The 23,213-nt window shown below is 41.8% G+C and overlaps 1 protein-coding gene across 9 annotated transcripts in view; it reads left to right on the top strand.

Moving 5' to 3' along the window:
* Positions 1–23,213, top strand: part of LOC133488194 (ankyrin repeat and SAM domain-containing protein 1A-like) — a 100,742-nt gene that overhangs the window by 56,682 nt on the left and 20,847 nt on the right. For 6 of the 9 annotated variants that reach the window (XM_061795806.1, XM_061795813.1, XM_061795789.1 and 3 more), the window contains 4 exons: positions 433–526; positions 9,569–10,035; positions 17,927–17,983; positions 18,990–19,059. In XM_061795806.1, the coding sequence (XP_061651790.1) occupies positions 433–526; positions 9,569–10,035; positions 17,927–17,983; positions 18,990–19,059 (688 nt within the window). The remainder of the gene's footprint in view (positions 1–432; positions 527–9,568; positions 10,036–17,926; positions 17,984–18,989; positions 19,060–23,213) is intronic. The other 3 variants (XM_061795822.1, XM_061795846.1, XM_061795799.1) reach the window with 2 other exon arrangements.

The raw sequence follows: 23,213 nt of genomic DNA, 5'->3' as shown, positions 1-23,213 counted from the left end.
AATTATGGTCATGTTGCCAGAGGTTGTTTGTTTAAAGAAATAGTTTTTACTTTAATAGAGCCATGTGTTGTAAATGCACCCCAAACCCCTTTTTATCAATCATTTGAATAATGTTGCCTGTTCTTTTGAATTATCCTTCTTGTGCTTGTGCCTTGCTGCTACCTTCACAAGGCCACTTGTTGTCTGCAATATCTGGCTTATAACAACATATGGGTCTCATGGAGTCCTCCACAGAGCATGTCTTGAGTCCAGCCACATGATGGTCCGATGTATCAATATTTCCATTTTGGCAATCAATTATATAATCTTATTCTGTGATGCTGGCCAGATGCACAATTAGCTGGCAAACTGGACCTACACTGAGCATTAACACACTCAGATTTTTGGGTGGCTGGAATAAACTGATCATTACTTGTCTGTGTTCCATTATAGTGCAAATCCAACACCCTAAATAACCTTGGCACGCCAAACCTGACAAAAGAAACTCTGCATCCCTCAGGATGGGTGGGCCTGCAAGCATTAGGAGGTGAGCTAAGACACTTGCATGTCCCTCCTCCTAGGAAGTTATGTCTTTGTTTTGGTTTGTACATTCCTCCATTTGTTTGCGTGCAACTACTTACAGTATATGCAGTAGATATTTTATGATGAGTAGTATTGCTGCAGCATCATACCATCTACCATTTTGTGATTTGTGTGTATACAGGATAAGAATGTGTTTGTACAGGATCAGAATATGTAAATAATCAAACTAGGTTTCACCTAGCACTGATCAAGATTATATATTTGGTAGTCCTTTTCTTGAACAATGAAAAATTCAGTTAAACTGCAGCAAATCTCATCAGATTACATTTTTATCTTTATTTTAGGCCCGGTACACGCCTAAAGACAATCGGACTGTTTTTGTGCAGATTTTGCACCTTCCCAACCAAGCACATCAAACAAACAATCTTAAGTCCATCCATCCATCCATTTTCTGAGCAGCTTCTCCTCACTAGGGTCGCGGGCGTGCTGGAGCCCATCCCAGCTGTTATAAGATTATACTATAAGATTGTCTTAGGTCTGATTTGTGTTAAGAGTGGGTTCGTTCCAATTTTAGGATCCGAAACATGTCGGGGTTGACAATCTGAAATAATGAACGGGTTCAATATTTACGTCGAAAAGTCTTTGTGGGTGGGGGAGAGTCGACTTCTCCCGAGTCATGACACCGTGAATTGTGCCGTGGAATGGAATGTAGCCAGTCATATAGCCTGACCCAAGAAAAAGAAACTACTGTAAATATATCTCACCCAGATGTATCTGAGATAGGCACCAGCACACCCATGACCCAGGTGGGCGGGACCGGTACGAAAAATGGATGTCCTACCCGGTCTCGTTTTTTCTTTTAAAGTGGTTTCCCCAGACGGCAAGAAGTATTTTTTTCAAAGTAAGTCGTTTTTGAGGACAGCGCCATTTCATAAGGCTCCCGGCTCCGACAACCATAGGCAACGTTCGGCAAACATCGGCGCAAAGCCGGAAGTGTTTCTTCTTTTTCAGTTTTGTGAGATCACGTGTGATCACGCGAGATTTCGAGTTTGGAGCGAATCTTTGTGTGTTGTCTGCTGTGTTGATATTCTCTGAGCACACCACACACATGATGACCAAAATTGTTGAATGCCTGATTTTTTTATCTTTATGTTTGGGGTCTGTAGCAGATAAAAAATCTTTTAAGAGTGGAAACATCTTTATGTGTGTGTCATGTGTTATGTTTACTCTTTATTTCATAATTGAAGCAGAAAATGTTACCTCCTTTGAGCTAATAAGATTTTTATTGTTCACTCATTGATTTTGCTGATGACATGCTTATAACTTGGGGGAGAGCTGCACTTTTGAGTTCCTGTTTAGAAAATAACTTTTGGGCTAGTTGGTTGGGTGAGGAAAATTGAAAGGAGGGGTGATCTACTATTCAAATCACAAGCCAAGCGTATCTCCCTGCTTGGGTATGCACTGTTGATGTTCTGGAACAGCAGATTGGGTTTGGATTGTCTGTAGACTGAGTGATATTTTGTAGCGGGAAGTGGGTGAGACTCATTTCATTGCCAATATGAAAATGTTTTGAGGAGATTCTTGTTTTGTTATCTATGTGTGCAGTTGCATCATATAATGTCATTTTGAATTCAAGCTTAGGCTTTCCCATTAGAGCAAGCTTTTAGTGCCAAAACATTTTCTTCATAATAATTTTGCTGTATTGTAAAGTTCGTTTAATATGGGTGTCAAAGGCCAAAAACTATAACCAATAACTGATTGTTTCGTCATTCATTTTTTCACTTTCTTAGAAGAGTAGATTAACTTTTGTATTGCAAGAAAAAACTGCTAAAGGATACAGTATGCATAACACCCCTTTTTTTTGTCACCCGGAACTGTTTTGATGTCTTATTTCATTAAATTAAGTCTCTGCCCAGCCTGCCCACTTTTACTGTAGAATCAATGTGTTCATTACCATGATGACTAGGAGCGCAGCTGGGGGGGTTGAATGAGGCAAGTGGCTAAGTGTGGGGAGGGGAAAAGCAATCACCCGTAAAGACAACAAAAGCATGTTTACCTTTGGAGGCCACACTTCATACACTACACTCCATACTAGGGCCTGACCGATATGGATTATTTCAGGCCGATGCCTATGCTGCTGTACAGATACATTACAGAGAAAACAGCAGTGAGGACTGAGGCCCCGTCCTCATGGAAACAGAGCCTATCTTTTTCTTATTTGTTTTTAAAAGGTTTCCCGTAAACATGGAATCATTTCAATAAATGTGTGTGTCTACACTAAAACGCTGAAACTTACTCAAAACCTTCTCCTGGTTGCCCTTCTGGTTGTTATATGCAGTCAATTTAAGAATATGTGGTATAGTACAGTATATATACTGTTCTTCATCTCCACTTATTGCTGATGGTGGTAGTAGAGGAGCAGAAGATTTTGCTGTAAAAGCAATATCAGGAGCTTTGGCAGCACGGGCATAACAGACCTGGGACAACCACATCATCGTCTCAGGTAAGATACGTATTGGATAGAATGGAGTTAGACCTTCATGTAGTAGAAAAACGGAGTAAAGACAGCATCCTGGGTCATTCTGACACTGAACAGCATTTACTGTTTTATGAGAAATTAAGAATCGGCAAAAATCTGCCCAATTACGGGGGGTGTTGATACAGATAACTTTTGGAGATGATGGTCCAGGGCATCTCTAAATTAACCACTGATCTGTTATCATTATCATGCCACTCTAACAGCATCACACTCAGCATTCAGCAATGATATTCTTCAAAATAGTCCAGTTCCCACTCAAACGAAATTAAGTTATTGTTCTTTTATTCAAATATTCTATAACGACAGTCCATGGGACAGGTTGCTCATTTTCATGATCTTTAAGGACTGTGGTTGCCTTTTCCATTGACAGTAATTCTAAAGTCCTTCAACCAAATTTTTATAGCAGTCTGGCTTGTGTATCTTCCAGTTCATAAGTATCGTCCTTTCAAGTACAGTGGAACCTCGATTCACAAACTTAATTTTTTCCAAGACTTAGCAATATTTCCCATGAAAATGAATGCAAATAGAATGAATCCATTCCAGCTCCAAAACTAAGTCGCTTTCGACCATGGCCGGTGTAGATTCACAGCAAGGAGCTGCCGGTAGGGCCGACGTGGCAGGCCGCGGGTGAGCACGCTGAGCCAGGAGCCTCCTGCGGAACAACCTGTTTCTCCATACTGTGGTGCTCTGTAATGTGCACCGGCAGTGACTAGTGATTGACGCACTGCATTTCTGCTGTTGTAGGAATGCAAGTCCGTCCCCCTGTAATTTACATTTACATCTCTTGAAAAGAAACAATTCAATAAAAACAATAAGGGGCAGCACGGGCCCAGGCCTTTCGATGAGAGCTCACTGTCCAGGGTTTCCTAATAGCACAATCACTTGCACTTTTCACTTGACATGCCATACAGCAAAAACTAAAGATACCTGAAATACATGATGCATGGAGAGAATGACATTTACGCTGTGAGAGAGAAAGCACAGCTTGAGCATTCTGCGTGGATACTTTGACTGTTTGCGAACTGAAGCATAGTTTGTGAACCAAAGCAATATCAGAATCAGAATCATCTTTATTTGCCAAGTATGTCCAAAACACACAAGGAATTTGTCTCCGGTAGTTGGAGCTGCTCTAGTACAACAGACAGTCAATTTACAGAACACTTTGGAGACATAAAGACATTGACAAAAAACAATTGTGCAAAAAGATGCAGAGTCCTCTAGCACTTAGAGCAGTTCGAATGGCTAATATCGCAATAGTCCGGTGCAATGACCATTGTGCAAAGGGCACTGAGACTTCAAGGAGTGTATGCGGTTTAAAGTGACGAGTAGTGCGATAATCAGGGACAATGGTTGTGCAAATGTTACAGATACTCCTCAATCAGTGTGCAAATGGAGCAGATGCTACTCTGGCATGAGTGGCCAGTATATGCAAATAGTGCAGCACGGCGAGACAACTACAGTGAGTGCACGAGTAATACATAATTGGCCCCACAGAAATGTGACAACGAACTCAAGTCAAAAAAAAATTGCCAGCTTGTTGTAATGGAATTATAAGTTAGCTGTTTAAGAAGTTGATTGCAAGAGGGAAGAAGCTGTTGGAATGTCTACTAGTTCTAGTTTGCATTGATCGGTAGCGCCTACCTGAGGGAAGGAGCTGGAAGAGCTGGTGACCGGGGTGGGGAGGGTCCGGGAGGATTTTGCACGCCCATGTCTTAGTTCTGGCAGCGTGCAAGTCCTCAAGGGTGGGTAGGGGGGTACCGACAATCCTTTCAGCAGTTTTGATTGTCCGTTGCAGTCGGAGTTTGTCCTTTTTTGTAGCAGCACCAAACCAGACTGTGATGGAAGAACACAGGACTGATTCGATGACCGCTGTGTAGAACTGTCTCAGCAGCTCCGGTGGCAGGCCGTGCTTTCTCAGAAGCCGCAGGAAGTACATCCTCTGCTGGGCCTTTTTGAGGACGGAGTTGATGTTGGTCTCCCACTTCAGGTCCTGGGAGATTGTAATTCCCAGGAACTTGAAGATCTCGACGGTTGACACAAGGCAGCTGGACAACGTGAGGGGCAGCTGTGGCGAAGGATGCCTCCTGAAGTCCACGATCATCTCTACAGTCTTGAGCGTGTTCAGCTCCAGGTTGTGTCGGCCGCACCACAGCTCCAGCCGCTCCGCTTCCTGTCGATATGCAGACTCGTCACCGTCCTTGATGAGGCCGATGACAGTGGTGTCATCTGCAAACTTCAGGAGTTTGACAGTCGGGTTCGCTGAGGTGCAGTCGTTCGTGTAGAGAGAGAAGAGCAGCGGAGAGAGGACACAACCTTGGGGCGCCCCAGTGCTGATGCTGCGTCTGGATGAGGTGGCCTCCCCCAGCCTGACCTGCTGTGTCCTGCCCGTCAGAAAGCTGTAAATCCACTGGCAGATGGCAGGTGAGACGCTGAGCTGGAGAAACTTGGATGAAAGGAGTTCAGAGATGATGGTGTTGAACGGTGAGCTGAAGTCCACGAACAGGATCCTCGCGTAGGTCCCTGCACTGTCGAGGTGTTCTAGGATGAAGTGCAGTCCCATGTTGACTGCATCATCCGCAGATCTGTTCGCTTGGTAGGCAAACTGCAGGGGGTCCAGCAGGGGACCTGTGACACTCTTGAGGTGGTTCAAAAGGACTTCATGACCACAGATGTCAAAGCGACAGGCCTGTAGTCATTCAGACCCGGGATTGCAGGTTTCTTGGGGACTGGGATGATGGTGGAGCGTTTGAAACAGGATGGAACTTCGCACAGTTCCAGAGATCTGTTGAAGATCTGAGTGAAGACTGGAGCGAGCTGGTCCGCGCAGACTTTGAGGCAGGATTGGGACACGTGGTCCGGCCCTGCCGCTTTGTTATTCTTTTGTTGTTTGAAGATGCGTCTCACATCCTGTTCACGGATGGTTAACGCAGAGGTCAGAGGTGTGATTGTGGTCGTGGGTGCGGCCGGGTTGGTGTGTGGTGTGAAACTGTCCTTTTCAAATCTGCAGTAGAAGGTATTCAAGTCGTTGGCTAGTGTGCTATTGTTCTCAGCTTGGGGGGATCGTCGCTTGTAATTAGTCAGCGATTGGAATGCATGCCAGACTGATTTAGTCGTTTGCGCTAAACTGTTTTTCCAACTTTGCTGTATAGATCCTCTTTGCAATGTTAATTTCTTTGGTCAGCTGGTTTCTAGCTCGATTATACAGGGCCCTGTCCCCGCTCTGATATGCATCCTCCTTAGCTTGGCGAAGCTGCTTAAGTTTAGCAGTGAACCACGGCTTAATGTTGTTGAATGTGCGAAATGATTTTGTTGGTACACAGACCTCTTCACAGAAACTGATATAGGATGTGACAGTGTCCGTATATTCATCCAGGCTGCCAGCTGAATTTTCAAAGACACTCCAGTCTGTGCAGTCTAAACAGCTTTGAAGTTCCATCTTGGCTTCATTTGTCCACTTTTTGACTGTTTTCACTGTAGGCTTCGCACATTTAAGTTCTTGCCTGTACGTCGGTATTAAGTGAATTAAGCAGTGATCAGACGAGCCCAAGGCTGCACGAGGTATAGCACGGTATGCGTTTTTTACCGTGGTGTAGCAGTGGTCTAAAGTATTATTTTCCCTGGTAGGACAGTCGATGTGCTGCTTGTATTTAGGGAGTTCGTGGTTGAGTTTAGCTTTGTTAAAGTCCCCGAGAATAATGAGGGGTGAGTCGGGGTGTGTTTTTCAATTTCGTTGACTTGATCGGCGAGCGTTAGCAATGCGGCGTTCGTGTTAGCTTGAGGCGGAATATAGACTCCAGCCAGTATGAATGATGCGAACTCACGTGGCGAGTAGAATGGTTTACAGTTTAAGAATAGCGACTCCAAATGCGGGCTGCAGTGTGTGCTGAGCACCGTGATGTCCGTACACCATTTTTCGTTGATATAGAGGCATATCCCGTTTTTCCCGATGATTCCATGTCGCGGTCCGCTCGATGAATGTGGAAATTTTATCAGAATTTTATTTATCAGAAATTTTGTTCGGAAAACGATTTGTTCGTGAACAGGGGGTCCTATTGTATTTGCTGTTCTCACAAGATAACACAGTGCAGCTCTGTGTACATTTTGGCTTTGACCTGGTAGTGTTTCAGACAATGTAGTGTGACCATGGGTCTTTTCTTAGCCTAGCTTTGAAGTCATGGCCATAGAAACACTGTGTGAGGTTGGTTATTTTGTAAATTCCACCCCTCTGTTACGTAACAGTGTGACAAAATTCCAAACGGCTCTCACAAACACATTTTTAAATGGGCAGATAAGTAAAGATTAACTGGTTTAATTTTACACTTGATGGGCAGCAAGGCGCCCAAGAGACCCCACTGTTTGTATACAAGCAATAAAAAGTCAATCTTCCATAGTATGTCCCATTTTAAGTTACCCTTGAGGCAAATCTATAAATTGGCTCCAGCTGCCATCCCTCTCAATAGTAAAGAGTCTAGCCTAACATCTGATTTATTAATCTGCTGATTAAGAGGTTAGTTCCGAGACTTTAGTCCATGAGGGGAATTATATTGCCAGTATTAATGTTCAGGGCCTTTTCTGGGGTCACTAGTTGTTATAGTGAAATTTATGCCCTACTCCAATTTTGAAAGCTACAAAAACAATTTTCACACAGGGCTCTTCTTAACTTCATGTTCACCAGCAAACCTTCTTGCCATGATGAAATCTAAACCAGCTGTCTCAGAACAATTTCATTTTGCTCATGTGGGCGTGACTTTTATTCTGCATCAAGCAGATCTGGTTACTCGTCCTTCTGTGGCAGGTGGAGGATGAATGCATAGTCAGGGATACTTGTTTTTACCATCAGTCACAAACTCAATATTGTTCCCTTCAGGAATTCACTGCTCTGCATGGATTTCACACGGCCACTTAGGAGTAGTTCTTTAAATAGGGGTATACTGTAGGCAATAATTAAAATGGGGCAGTTATGCAGTGAAAGAGCACATGTTTCGAAGCAAATAACTTGAAAGCAACTGGATATGTATCAGATTTTGCCTTTAACAAATGGCCTCCCACTCTCAGTCCAGTTAGGAAGTGCAGCAATGTGGAATGATAGTTGGCACCACTGCGTCTGTTTCTGCAAACCAAACATGACATCATTAGTGAAACACGGTGCTTGCCGTGCCAAAGCAAACACGTATTCCACATCTGAAGTGACCTCATCTCCTGTATATGAGCTGCAATAATATTGCGTCATGCTCTCGTACAGAGGCTTAAAAGCAGCAGTAGATGGTGTAGTCATCCTGAAGGGTGTTAACCGGGTGTGAGATTGTTGGAACCAGATCTATGTGCTCAGAGGGCGTTTACGCACCTTCGAGTTTGGGATTGATCCTGACATATGTGCACAGTACAACCACTCACCTCTTTTATCGCATGCAAACCCTCCTGTACTTCAAGTTCAAGTGTTTGGCAGTGCGTGACAAGAGTTCAAGGTGTTGTTAGACAACAGGAATGGCAATGCCAATTTTTTGGTTTCGAAATGGAGACGTGACCTCCGCTGGTCTGATTTTTATTATTATTATTTTTTTTTTCTTGTGACCACTACTCTAGTTTCCCTGTCACCAAGCACCCTGACCCCATGACCCCGACAGAGACAGTCCATTCCCCTCCATACATGCTCCCTCTGCATGTGTCACTGTGCTAATTACCTAGAGTCTGGCCACTGAGGATGGGGCGATTCAAATTTCCATTCCTGAGCCTTCATTGGAGTCCAGAATTAGAATTCAGAAAACACAGAGAGCTACTAGTCACACAGGCAGATAACAGCACATAGCGTAGCAGCACATAGCGGATGGAAAAACCAGAACCAAACCAGTGTTTATGCCTCTTTAAATGAAAGCCAAGCTGTGTGGCAGCTCCGATGGAGGAAAGGGGCTTATGTGACTCTAATTCCTATGGGGAGGGAGGAGGAAAAACCAATTGTTTTTAATTGCACTTGCCATCTCATTAAGGAGTTGTTTTTGTTGGAGAAAGCACACTCTGTAAGTGGAACTCTCCTTGGTGAGTCTTCTGATTCATTTTCATTGTAGTTTGTGTTTTATATGATGCACGTGTGCATGCAGCAAAGCTTAGCTTGTCATTTGGCATAGTGTTTCTTGTGGCCCTGTAAGGAAACAACAGACAAGTGGATCTTGTCTGACGAAGCCAGTCACATTTCCAACAGAGGATAAAGGCTGATACAGAATGCAGGCGTTCAGTGCCAGCAGTTTGTCAAGAGATTGCTGCAAGCCGGTTGTGGAATCTTGACATTTCTCTCGCAAACATATGCCTCCTGTCTTCTCCAACTTTTTTCCCACCCCCACCTCTCTTCATCACCCCTGCTAGGAAACAATTACAAAACTGTTTCAACGCTTGTGTGGGCGGTTTCTTATGAGCCCTGCTTTAAGGGTCTGACGCTCAGTCTTCCATCCAGTTTCGGCTCTCGCAAACAACCCTCCCCTCCTCGCTGACCTTGTGATGTTTTTCTCTGTCTAGATAACTCGCAGCTCAGCCCAGATCAGGGTATCCCAGAGCAGTTTACTGGCCTTCTGCACGGATCGTCCCCAGTGTTTGATTGTCGCGAGGAGCCCTTCAGGATTCCAGGTGTCGCGCCACCTGGTCAGACCCAACCGCAGTCGAGAGCCAAAGCGAAAGAGCAAGCAGTTTCAACACCACATAGCCGTCCCAATATGGCTGCCATCCTAACAGACTGTGATCCAAATGCCATTTATGCTACTGTGAAGAAGGACCCCAGGGACTTGGGGGCAGTATCTGGTAGGATGCGTCCTCCTGGGGACCTCAAACTGGCCCGCAGCCTCTCCAAGTCAGACTCAAATTTGCTTGTGTCGCCTCCGAGTGAAGACGACGGAGGACTGGTGAACCGAAGTGAATCTGTTTCCAACTGTAGCAGCGGGAAGAAAAGGCTTGAGAAATCACCGTCATTCACCTCAGAATGGGACGAGGTAAGTTCAATGTGTCATTAGTTGAAAATGTGTGTTTTTTTAATGGCTCTTCCTTATAAAATAGTCAATTTAATAGTGTCTTCAATGAGGACAATGAGTTACCTCAAGTATAATATATAATTAACAATAAGTGGGCTTCTTGCTGCAATTAATTATGAAGTAGATTGGTTGAAAATGGAAATCTTAAACACATGGAGAAAACAACCAGTAAAGTAGTGACAGCAAGGTAATCCAAATGCTCTATGGAATCCGACTACCTCTGATGAATGTGACATTTTGAAAATGTTTGTTGAACACCGTGATAGTGAATTTTATCAACTATGAAAGCGGAGAATACAAAACATTAACATTCCTACATTTTAGAGTGACCGCTATCGTTTCACAGATTCAGGGAAAATATCAAATGTGTTATACGAGTGTAGCAAAGAAGCATGAATACACTTGTTACTCACTGTACTCTTTGTCTAGCCTTCCCCCCCCATGTACAAACCTTCTCTTGTTAAGTCTGCTTGACTTAAACAAAATTTACAGCCACAAGGCATCAGAATCAGAATCATCTTTATTTGCCAAGTATGTCCAAAACACACAAGGAATTTGTCTCCGGTAGTTGGAGCCGCTCTAGTACAACAGACAGTCAATTTACAGAACACTTTGGAGACATAAAGACATTGACAAAAAACAACAACAAACAACAATTGTGCAAAAAGATGCAGAGTCCTCAGTTCGAATGGCTAATATCGCAATAGTCCGGTGCAATGACCATTGTGCAAAGGGCACTGAGACTTCAAGGAGTGTATGCGGTTTAAAGTGACGAGTACTGCGATAATCTGGGACAATGGTTGTGCAAATGTTACAGATACTCCTCAATCAGTGTGCAAATGGAGCAGATGCTACTCTGGCATGAGTGGCCACTATATGCAAATAGTGCAGCACGGCGAGACAACTACAGTGAGTGCACGAGTAATACATAATACAGAAATGTGACAACGAACTCAAGTCAAAAAATTGCCAGCTTGTTGTAATGGAATTGTAAGTTAGCTGTTCAAGAAGTTGATTGCAAGAGGGAAGAAGCTGTTGGAATGTCTACTAGTTCTAGTTTGCATTGATCGGTAGCGCCTACCTGAGGGAAGGAGCTGGAAGAGCTGGTGACCGGGGTGGGGAGGGTCCGGGAGGATTTTGCACGCCCATGTCTTAGTTCTGGCAGCGTGCAAGTCCTCAAGGGTGGGTAGGGGGGGGTACCGACAATCCTTTCAGCAGTTTTGATTGTCCGTTGCAGTCGGAGTTTGTCCTTTTTTGTAGCAGCACCAAACCAGACTGTGATGGAAGAACACAGGACTGATTCGATGACCGCTGTGTAGAACTGTCTCAGCAGCTCCGGTGGCAGGCCATGCTTTCTCAGAAGCCGCAGGAAGTACATCCTCTGCTGGGCCTAAAACATAACCACATTGTAATGTAATTTTTCTCGAGTTCAACTTTGATTTTACAGTACTTTGCTGACATTTACATCTTTCTATGGGGTTGTTAACAGTGTGCCGTATATTCAGAGCTAAACAGAGCCCCCCAGCATGTTGATGTTCACGCTGGAGTATAAGCAAAAGTGAGTGGTGCAAGAGCAGATTAGACAGAACAAGGATCTGCGGATATACTTCGAGAAGCTGAGAAAATTAGATGACAGAAAGAGATTTGTAAATGAAGATTCAGAAAGGAGGGAAGGTGCACGTCTTCGTCATCCTTCAGCTCTGCTCGTCTTTACTTGCAAACGCTCCCAGCCTGCACAGAGAACCAATCAAGCAATGTTAATACGCCGCAGTTACTGAGCATGCTTTTCTCAAAACTATCCCTCACCATGTTAAAAATGTAGATGTGGTACTTCTGTAAACTGTGAGCATAAACACTTATCTGTTTATGCACTTTTACCATCTTTTACCATTTTTACCATCACAATGTTGAATTTCTCAACATGATTTATAGGTTTTTCTCTGCCTGCCAATGAAGTGTAAGCGCACGCTGTTCCAATCCCAAATCTCGTTTGAGATGTTTGCTGAAATCCTGTTGCACCGTCGAGGCATCAGGGCATACATCAAATTTAGTGAATGAACACTTTGACACAATTACATATTTTACTGTATATACCAAGATTTTAGATTTTGCCTCAGTCCACGGCATCTCTGGAAGTATCTACTTATTGTCAGACTTTTAGTAATTATTTTTCTGTAAATGCAAGAGGAGTTTCAGGTGATGTCCAATGTCCAAGGAAGCAGCCTATTTATTTTAAAAGGAATGAACCACACAATGTCCAACTTAGTTACAGTCAAAGGTTAAATCAGAACAGTTCCTTATTCAATCTTATTCAATGGTATCCATTAAATGAAGCTTGGGTATCTGGACAAAGGTCACATCAGTAAATGTTTTTTGCCTGAGTGCCTTTTTTTTAGCCATTCATTATATTCAAGCTATTTTCTTAACTGCTAAGTAATGACTGCTTTACGGGGGAAAGTACACTGCCAGACTTGTGTAGTCAAGGTTTCATACAATATCATGATTATTTCTTATAGAGTTGTATATTATCTTTTTTTTTCTTTTTTTTACAATTTCATTGGTATTTTGTCTGTCCATCTCATCAGAGTGGACAAAGACATTTGTCTCTTGTCACTTTCAGGCCAAAGATGCCACCACTTTGTCATTTAGGATTTGTCATCTGATTAGCCACAAATGTATCATCTTAAAGTTTGGTAAAATGGATGTATGAGATTACACAGATGGATTTTTAGCAATCCCACTGGCAAAGTTAGATTCTACTCCAAATAACCTTTCAATCAAATTACAATAAAATATTATTTATTTGATGGCAACAAACTGGGATTATTAATGTAATTTTATTCATCCAATTTAAAGACCTATGCCAATGAACTAAAAAATAAGTTCCCTTAGTTGTGATTCTTCTTGATCAGAAAGGCCCAGCCCAGTCAAATTTGGCCTTTGTTTGAGATGAAACAGGATAGTGAATAGGGGTTGTATTTGAGGTTTGAACAACTGTAACCCAGCCTGCACTTTCTTAAATAATAAGTGCTAATGAAAGTACAGTATACCCTAAATTCCTCCATTTGTGGCATGTTCCTTGCGCCACCAAACACTCTTTACACCATGATGCAGGTTTTAAGGCATGCACACATCACGTAACATCTTTTTAATCTGGTTTGCTAAAAATATACATTATCACATACACACCCTTTACCCCCTATTTCCCCCCCGACCTCCCACACACGCCTTTTTTGGCTTTGGCAATATACATTCGTGGATCCTCTGGTTTAAGGACAATTATATTTGAGGTCTCAGGAGCTCTGAATGCATGTGTGCTGGTATGTAACGTGCATGCTAATGTGGGCTGGGATTGGTCCATGAGATCACCTTTAAAAGGACAATTCAGTGGACACAATGTGAAGTGAATAGATGGGAGGAGAGACCGAGCGGCTGAGGAAGAGTGACCCGGGTTGGGTCCCCCCCCCCGTCCCCCCCCACACACACACACACACACGCGCACACACATCACTGCTGAATGCCATCCGTAAGACATTTTACTCAAAACCTGCTTTCATGAGTATTGATTCCCTACGTTTTTCAAGTGAATACTGCAGTATTTCATGTAAAAGGTGTTAATTTGAAATTGTTTTTGATTGGAGCTTTGTGTTAAAGGCAGAAAAATAGGCCAAGGCAAGTAGTGGAGCTTTGCTCTAAAACAGAATTTTTACCCCAAAATAGTTCTCTGGAGTCCAAAGGATGTGAACTCCTTTTGCTTAAAATTTTTTATACTAGGCTTTACACGATCAGGATTTTTTTGGGCCGATCACCAATCAGCGAGTTTAAAAATAAAACGATAACCGATCACCAATCTGATCACAAGTTGGAGCAATGTGTCTATTTAAATGACTTTATTTACTGTATATACAGTACTTGTGTACTGTATACTGAGCATCTTCAAAAATATTCTCTAATCAGTTCATTTATTCTAATCAGTCAGGTCAAACCAACATTACAAAATGGCAGAAATAATGGGTGCTAACTTACTGTAATTCTTCTTCTTTTCCTTTCGGCTTGTCCCATTAGGGGTCGCCACAGCGTGTCATCCTATTCCATGTAAGCCTATCTCCTGCATCCTCCTCTCGAACACCAACTGCTATCATGTCTTCCCTCACGACATCCATCAACCTTCTCTTTGGTCTTCCTCCAGCTCTCTTGCCTGGCAGCTCCATCCTGATCATCCTTCTACCAATATACTCACTATTTCTCCTCTGGACGTGTCCAAACCATCGAAGTCTGCTTTCTCTAACTTTGTCTCCAAAATATCGAACCTTGGCTGTCCCTCTGATGAGCTCATTTCTAATTTTATCCAACCTGGTCACTCCGAGAGCAAACCTCAACATCTTAATTTCCGCCATCTTCAACTCTGATTCCTGTTGTCTCTTCAGTGCCATTGTCTCTAATCCGTACATCATGGCTGGCCTCTGTTTTATAAACTTTGCCCGTCATCATAGCAGAGACTCTTCTGTCACATAACACACCTTCCTCCACCCGTTCAAACCTGCTTGGACCCGTTTCTTCACTTCCTGACCACACTCCCCATTGCTAATCATTGCCACTTCCTGGTCCACCACACTTGCCTCTTCTACTCTCCCTTCTCTCTCATTTAACTAATTCATCAACTCCTCGAAGTATTCTTTCCATCTAGCTAGTACACTGCTGGCACCAGTCAACATATTTCCATCTCTATCCTTAATCACCCTAACCTGCTGCACATCCTTGCCATCTCTATCCCTCTGTCTGGCCAGCCTGTATAGATCCTTTTCTCCTTCTTTAGTGTCCAACCTGCCATACATGTCATCATATGCCTCTTGTTTGGCCTTTGCCACCTCTACCTTTGCCCTGTCGCATCTCAATGTATTCCTTTCGCCTCTCCTCGGTCCTCTCAGTGTCCCACTTCTTCTTAGCTAACCTTTTTCCTTGTATGATTTCCTGTACTGTGTGGTTCAACCACCAAGTCTCCTTCTCTCCTTTCCTGCCAGAAGATACACCAAGTACTCTCCTGGCAAAAAAATGTTCACTACAGCCATTTGCATCCTTGTTGCAAAGTCTACCACCATCTGTCCCTCCAAGTTCCTTTCCTGGATGCCGTACTTACCCATCACTTCTTCATCATTACCTTCACCAACATGTCCATTGCAATCTGCACCAATCACGACTCTCTCTCTGTCTGTGATGCTCAGAACTACTTCGTCTAGCTCCTTCCAGAATTTCTCTTTCACCTCTAGGTCACATCCTACCTGTGGGGCATAGCCACTAATCACATTACACACAACACCCTCAATTTCAAGTTTCAGCCTCATCACTCGATCTGATACTCTTTTCACCTCCAAGACATTCTTAGCCAACTCTTCTTTTAAAATAACCCCTACTCCATTTCTCTTCCCATCTACACCATGGTAAAATAATTTAAACCCTGCCCCTAAACTTGATGATGAAATCCCCTAATTCGTTGCAATTGTACGTTGAGGAACATTGTCCTTAAACTGTTCGACTATTTTCTCACGCACTTGTTTACAAAGAGGTGAACCTCCCCCCATCTTTGCTTGTGAATGACTGAGCAATTCAGGGACGCTCCTTTTGTACCCAATCATGGCACCCACCTGTTCCCAATTAGCCTGTTTACCTGTGGAATGTTCCAAACAGGTGTTCGATGAGCATTCCTCAACTTTCTCAGTCTTTTTTGACACCTGTCCCAGCTCTTTTGAAACGTGTTGCAGCCATAAAATTCTAAGTTAATGATTATTTGCTAAAAACAATAAAGTTTATCAGTTTGAACATTAAATAACTTGTCTTGGTAGTGTATTCAATTAAATATGCGTTGAACATGATTTGCAAAGCATTGTATTCTGTTTTTATTTGTTTAACACAACGTCCCAACTTAATTGTAATTGGGGTTGTAGATTAATAACAATTAATAATATTTAAATAATTTGTCTAATCAAAAAGGGGCATCTTACAACATGTGTGAATTGAGACAACAACGATAAAGACAAGCAAGTCAAGTGGGCAACATTTATCACATAGTCTGTTGCTGTACAATGTTCATTATGATGGCAAAATGCTGTACAATGTTCCTTAAGATGGCATAAGAGTCAATTTAAAGAGAAAAGGTGCCGCAGAGTGGATGCCTTCAGTGGTTCTGCCTCAGGATCTGGCCCGGTCGGGCAGAGCAGAATCCTCCATGGCAATGACTCCGGGGGAAGTGGTCCACATCAGATCTTGTCCCAGTTGGTCAGTATAGAACCCAAACTGCAAAAAGCCTAAGATTCGTTCAACCTGACCAAGCCCTCTCTCCGAGCAGGAGACGGGGGAGCAGGAGATAGGACAAGCGGCGTAAAAACAGGCCTACATGTACTTTAACTAATGCGAAAGAGTAGAAATAAGTCTTTAGTCTGGATTTAAACATTTCTACTGTGGTAGCAGCTCTAATATCCACGGGTAGGGCATTCCAGAGTTCTGGAGCACGAATAGAAAATGCTTGAGGGAGGAGGAAAAAAAAGAGAGAAAATGCTTGAGAGCCTGCAGACTTCTTTCTGGCTCTCGGGGTCACCAAAAGACCAGCGTTTTGCGAGCGTCTGTTTCGGGACAGAACATACGGTACAAATAAGTCAGCGAGATAAGCGGGTGTTAATTCCTGTAACATTTTATGAGTCAGTAACAAAACCTTAAAATTGCATCTCAAGTAGACCGGGAGCAAATGCAAGTTGGCGAGAATGAGAGTAATGTGATTGAAACGTCAAAAGTCGTTTTGTACTAACTGCAGGCTAGACATGGGAAGACCAGAAAGCAGCACGTTAAAATACAGCTAATCGAGGCAAGAGGTAACCAATGCGTGGACTATGATCTCTGTGTCACTAGCGGATAGGATGGGCAGTATCTTAGCGATGGTCCAAAGATGAAAAAAACACAACACACGTAGTTTTTTATGTGTGCGATTAGTGTTCAACCAAACGGCATATCAAATTAAATTTAAATCGTCGACAACTGACTGATTGCTGCATGCAGCTTTATTTGGAGGTGGTGTTCTTCAGAAGGGACCTTGTTTCTAAAATAGTGAGCATGACATTGGACTATCATTAGACTAGTTCGATGGGACTGCTGACAGTACTTTGCCCCTCTGTGGCATTGAGGTTCTGACACCTGCTTGCCACTGTGATGCACTCATTCCCCTTGACGTCATTTGTTAGCCCACAGCTTCCATCCTAGCCCTGTGTTTGTGCTAACTTTCCAATTTGAAGCCTTTTGGCCAGGGCACTTTATCTGTGCCGCAACCCTTTTTTACCCCAAAAAGCTTCATCAGCCTTTAAATGTCCAATTGCTTGTCTGCCTGAACCTCAGCTCTGTGTCGTCTGAACCTATTAATGAACAATTAAATAGCAGCCAAGTTATGCTGTGCAGTCATCCTAACAGCAATCCTGCTGTGAGAAGCTTGATGAATGAGTTCCCGTTTTTTTTAATCCCATGCTCGCCATATCTCAACACAGCTGGCTTTTCAGCTGTTGACCTCTACTTGTCAGTGACTTTTGCCCCCACCTATTGTATGTCCTCGCTCATAGGCAGCCTCTCCCACAATGCACCCCTGTCCCGTTTCACATCTCTGTAATAATGCAACACATTTCCCAATCTCTCCTATCATTTGTTTTCACACTCCCCATTGAAGTAGAGACCTTTTTATGCACAATGTACTGGACTATACATATAGTTTTATTTACGGCCTCTGATGAAGGGATTCTCTTTAAGCCTTGGCACACCTGAGTGTAGGTATGCATGAAAAGGATGGGGGGGAAAAACAGTCTGGATTCTCTCTCAGCAGACACTGATGCCTTCTCCCAGCACAAAACCACCAGGATCTAATTTCTGGGACAGAGTAAGATGTCTATCATTTTCAATATTTTCTGGTCCTCTTGGGATTCGGTCCTGTCCTCTTCTGGGAGTTAGGTTTTTTTTTTTTTAATTAGTTTTCAAATGTGTTTGGAATGACATAATCACAGTGATTATTGAAGTAATCCTCCAATACTATTTTACATTAGCTTTTTGCCTTTGCTCCTCTCAGGTTTCCAATTACAACGTAGAGCACTGATTGATTATTACAACTAAATCCATATTATTGTAAAAAAAAAAAAAAAAAAAAATTACATGGTACATCTACATCAAGTGTGACTCATAATGAAGGTTATTCTGTATGCACTAAACACTGGATACAATTTAAGATTCCGTTGTGTATTTAAGGCATGTTTTGTGTCGGATATATTAGATAGTGAATATTTTAATTTATTTATTTTTTTAATATTTATTGTAATCAATTACATTTGGCTAACTTAGTGGTTTCCAACAAGAATGATGTCCACCATCTTGTTTTACCTACAAGCAAAGTTTATATATTACACTTTATTTTGACAGAGGAGCAAAGAAGTTGAAATGGGTGGACTCAGAATAGTGGGCTTTTCATTAAGTAGTAAACAAGTGTCACTTAATGAAGCTCCAAGGACCATTGGATAGTGATCATGCTTGGACTGGGAGAGATGACATGCATTGTGCAGCGATGCATGGACATACCGCAAGGGCTTATGCTGGTCTAGGGTTTCTTTTTTTCTGTCGTATTTCTTTCTGTCTTTAGAACTTCAGTGCCTTTTTTTTTAATCGTGTAAGTACTGGATACATGTCATTTATCTTCTCAGCAGAAAGGAAACTACAGTCAATGCGATAAAAGTACTCTAAGTTACTGGCCAAGAATAAAAAGAGGCTTGTATTTACTTTTCAAGGGGAATTTTGTTTGTGGCATGTGGGCATCTTTTTGTCATTTCTGGTGGGTGTTGGAGGTGGAGAAATTGTGATAGATCCTCCATGTCCTAATCGCTCTCTTGTGCCCTCAGATCGAGAAGATCATGACGCTGATTGGTGCTGGCATTGACTTTTCCAGAGATCAGCAATACACTACGCCAGGTACAGTACGACCAATACCTTTACCAAGGGAACTCAATTATTCAACCCCTGCGACAAATTCTGTTTACTTACAAGGTTTACAAACTTAAAAACTATTGATTTGTATGTTTTGAAAATGAATGTAATTTACATGGGTGGTTGAATAAATTGGAGTGCATCGGTACATGCACGGTACATGCACGGTTAGGGTTTTCGAAGGAGTGGAAGGCACGGCAAAAACGAGGAGGACCCAAGTGCGGGAAAGCAGGGGGAGGCAAGGCAGGAGTGCATGAGTCTCAAAAAATTATATTTAATTTCCAAAAAAAAAAGGCAAACAAGGAACATGGATAAAGCAAACTAAACAAAGTCCCACAACAGATAACCAAAGTAACAAAGAAACACTTGAATAAACCTGAAACTGGAAACAAAACATGACTGGTAACTAAGACGGGGCAATGACACTGAACCGACAAGAACTGAAAGAAACCAGGGAACTAAATACAATCAGATTGACGAGGAACACCTGGACAAGACACGAGCGGCTAGAGGGAGCTGATTGGTTGACACAAGGTAGAAGGTAGATGAGAACAGGTGGACACAATAACTAAATGAGCACACGACATGAACATGGAACACAGGAAAACATGAAACAAAACTAACCACAACCCAAACCAAAACACAGACCATGACAGTTGGCACAAAGAGCTGTACAGTGGTACCTTGCCTTACAAGTGTATTGTACTGTATAAAAATATACAGTAATAACTCGACATTACACCGATTTCATCGGGCTTATCGGTATCGGACGATAATTAGCATTTCATGCTGATCGGCTGATCAGCTTTAATGTCATAATTCGCCGATCCGATCAATGACGTCATTGATTGGCTCCGCAAAAGACATTTACTCCGCGTCGCCATCGGGCACAGTATATTTGAATCCAAAAGCTAGTTTATTTTTAGCCTTGTCGCGTGTTTTTTGGCATAGTCCTGTAAATATCTGACAGGCAATAAAATTATTTAAAAAAATAAAAAAAAAAAACGTCGCTGGTGTGGAACAGACAACACGTAATGCCCCTGAATCAGACTACAAGACAAATGTGCTCTTTCACGATTGCACTATGTCAGACTACTGCAATAAAATCTTGTATTCCGATACCACCGCATCCCGTTTTTTCCGATCACTGGGCTTCATCATGTCAACGCAAACGCAACCGGATATACTCGTTACCATGGCGAAGACAACAATGATGGATCGCGCCGTGTGTTTGTAAGAACAAAATGGGGAAAAACATGTGTTGGTGGTCACCGGCGCTCAGGACAGGACGTTCGTTTAAGGCTTGCTTCAGGTATGTTCACGTACTTTTAATGCGATACAGCTTGCAAGCAGGCAACAAAATCGTTATGTAGCCTACCAAGCTAGTGCTAGCACAAACGGTTGTACGTAAACATGCCGCCGTTCTGTCAAATCATGCTCTAAAGTTTCGGTGTGGGTGAAGTAATTTAATTAACAATAAAGTAATTTAATTACAGTAAGTTAGCACCCATTATTTCTGTCATGTTGTAATGTTGGTTTGACCTGACTGATTAGAATACATGACCTGACTAGAGCAGTGATTTATGGAGCCAAGGAACATATTTTACAATTGAAAAATCTCATGGCACACCAACAAACAAAAATGTCACAAAAAGTGGATACATTAATTACTGTATTTACTTCCTGCCATCTAATAGAAGATCATTCATTTGTTCTGTCTGTCACTATGTCTCACTGGCATAAATAGAGGAACAAAGATACATTATTTATTGTAAATATAATTTTTTGAGCCATTAAGTACACAAGTATATACAGTAAATGAACAGGTCATTTAAATAGACACATTCCCCCATCATGTGATTGGATCGGTGATCGGTTATCGTTTTTTTTTAACTCGCTGATCGGTGATCGGCTCCAAAAATCCTGATCGTGTAAAGCCTAGTAATAACATAATAAAATAGAATCTAAAGAAATAAACAATTTTTACTGAACTTATTTAAAACAAGTCACTACCCTTTCGCTGACCTGAATCTTCACTGTTGCCTTTTTTGCCACGCTTTCCGCACTTTCAGTAGCTTCCCCACAGTTAAAGACAAAAAAAAAAAAATCAAACATTTAACTGTTTTGGTTGTATTGTGTGAGGTGTGTTCTGATAATCTAAACACATACCGTAACACCGCACGCATAAAAATTCTGTTCCGTCACCAATCTCGAAATCTCGCGGGATCACACGTGATCTCACAAAAACGAAGACGGACAGACACTTCCGGGTTTGTGCCAATTTTTGCCGAGTGATGCTGAATGGAATGGTGGCGGAAGTGATGTAGAAAAATAAAAACATTTGCTTTAGAAAATACTTCTTGCCGTCTGGGGAACCTACTTTTATACAAAAAATGACATCGCGTAAGATGTTTTTTTTAATTAAATTTTGTTTTCATTTACAGTCATTTCCATGTTTGTCAGTATAGAGCGCTTCTTTGATTGGCTACATTCCGTTTCACGTCAGAATTCTCGGCATCATGACTCGGGAGACATCGGCTTTCCGCAGACACATGAAGAGTTTTGGTCGTAAATATTGAAAGCGTTCATGATGTAAGATTGTTTGCCCCGACCTGTTTTTGACTATAAAATGGTACAATTCTACTCTTAACACACCTCAGACCTAAGGACAATCTTAAAGAATAATCTTATAAGGCATAAGATTGTGTGGTGTTTGACGTGCTTGGTCAGGAAGGGCCAGAGTTGGGGGAAAAAAACAGCCCGATTGTCTTTGTGTGTACCGGGCTTAAGTTTCTTCTCAAATAAAAAAGTCTTGGGAGCCGAAAAATTCAACAGACAGACAGACATGAGAGATCGAGCAAATTCAGGTCACAAAATAATCTATTTTCAAAAAGTCCATCACAAATACATATTTTAGCCTTCCTCATGAGAATACTGAAATACAGTGAGCTGAGCTGTGAGCTACTCCTACACAGTCCATGAAACGATGTTGTTTGGGACTAGTGGTGCCACGATACCAACATTCTGACTGATACGATACCTGCATAAACTACCTTGATACTGGTTCTGAAATGATACCACGACACAAATCGAAATCAGTAAAAGCAATGGAATGAAAACTGCCAAAACAACTTCAAATACTTTTGTATGTATTTGTATTAATTCAAAATATTAGGATAATCTTGAAAATAATATAATAAAGGAGTTAGCCCATTATATATATATATATATATAAAACAAATGTTTGTGTATGCATAAGTGTGTATCTATCAGCGTTGCCAGTTACCTTGAAAAAGTAACTTAGTTATTTTACTGATTACTTGAGCTTAAAAGTAACTTAGTTACTTTGCTGATTACTTGATTTGATACCGTATTTTCATGACTATAAGGCGCACTTAAAAGTGTTAAATTTTCTCTTATTTTTCTTACTACGTGACATCAGCCTTTCAGCGCGTTCAAGCAGCTCACAGATAAAGTTGATTGTAAATATTATTTAAGCTAAGAATTGTCAGTCCTTACCCTCCATTACCGATTGATGAACACACACTCGTATGAATAATTAACCCACAATGCATTGCGCGTTTAACACACCAGTAACACTATTCGTAATGTGTAAATAAAAAGTAACAACAATCAAATACACTTTTTACTAAGGAAAATAACAAAAATAGTGTGGCGACAGTGAAATTGTGAATTTCTTTGCACTTTTATGGTACTGCACCGTCACTGTGCATTGTAGAATCAACAATCACTTCCCAATCGCTTTCTTCGATTCGTTGGAAAGAAAAAAAAGAAAAATAATAATAATAAAAATAATAAAAAATAATGAAAAAAATAATAATAAAAAAGGGCGGTCTTGGTTAAATGCTTCTGCACACTTGGACTGCTCTTTGTTTGAATCACCAGCTACAAATTACTGTTTGATGAGAGACATTGATCGTGCAAAAGTAACTATTGTTGGATTGAGAAAGTATTCTAATGACTTAACCGGGAAAAGTAACGCGTTACTTTGCTTGTTACTCAAAATGGCAGATTTTTTGTTACCGGCATCACTGGTATCTATATACATTATGTATGATATATACATTCATGCAAAAAATTGTTAGCCCACCCATGTTTCTTCAATTTCTTATTAATTT

The sequence above is a fragment of the Phyllopteryx taeniolatus genome, chromosome 1 (genome assembly GCF_024500385.1).
Source record: "Phyllopteryx taeniolatus isolate TA_2022b chromosome 1, UOR_Ptae_1.2, whole genome shotgun sequence".
Classification (NCBI taxonomy): Eukaryota; Metazoa; Chordata; class Actinopteri; order Syngnathiformes; family Syngnathidae; genus Phyllopteryx; species Phyllopteryx taeniolatus.
The sequence above is the reverse complement of the archived record's forward strand: the minus strand, read 5'-3'. Positions and strand labels throughout refer to the sequence as shown.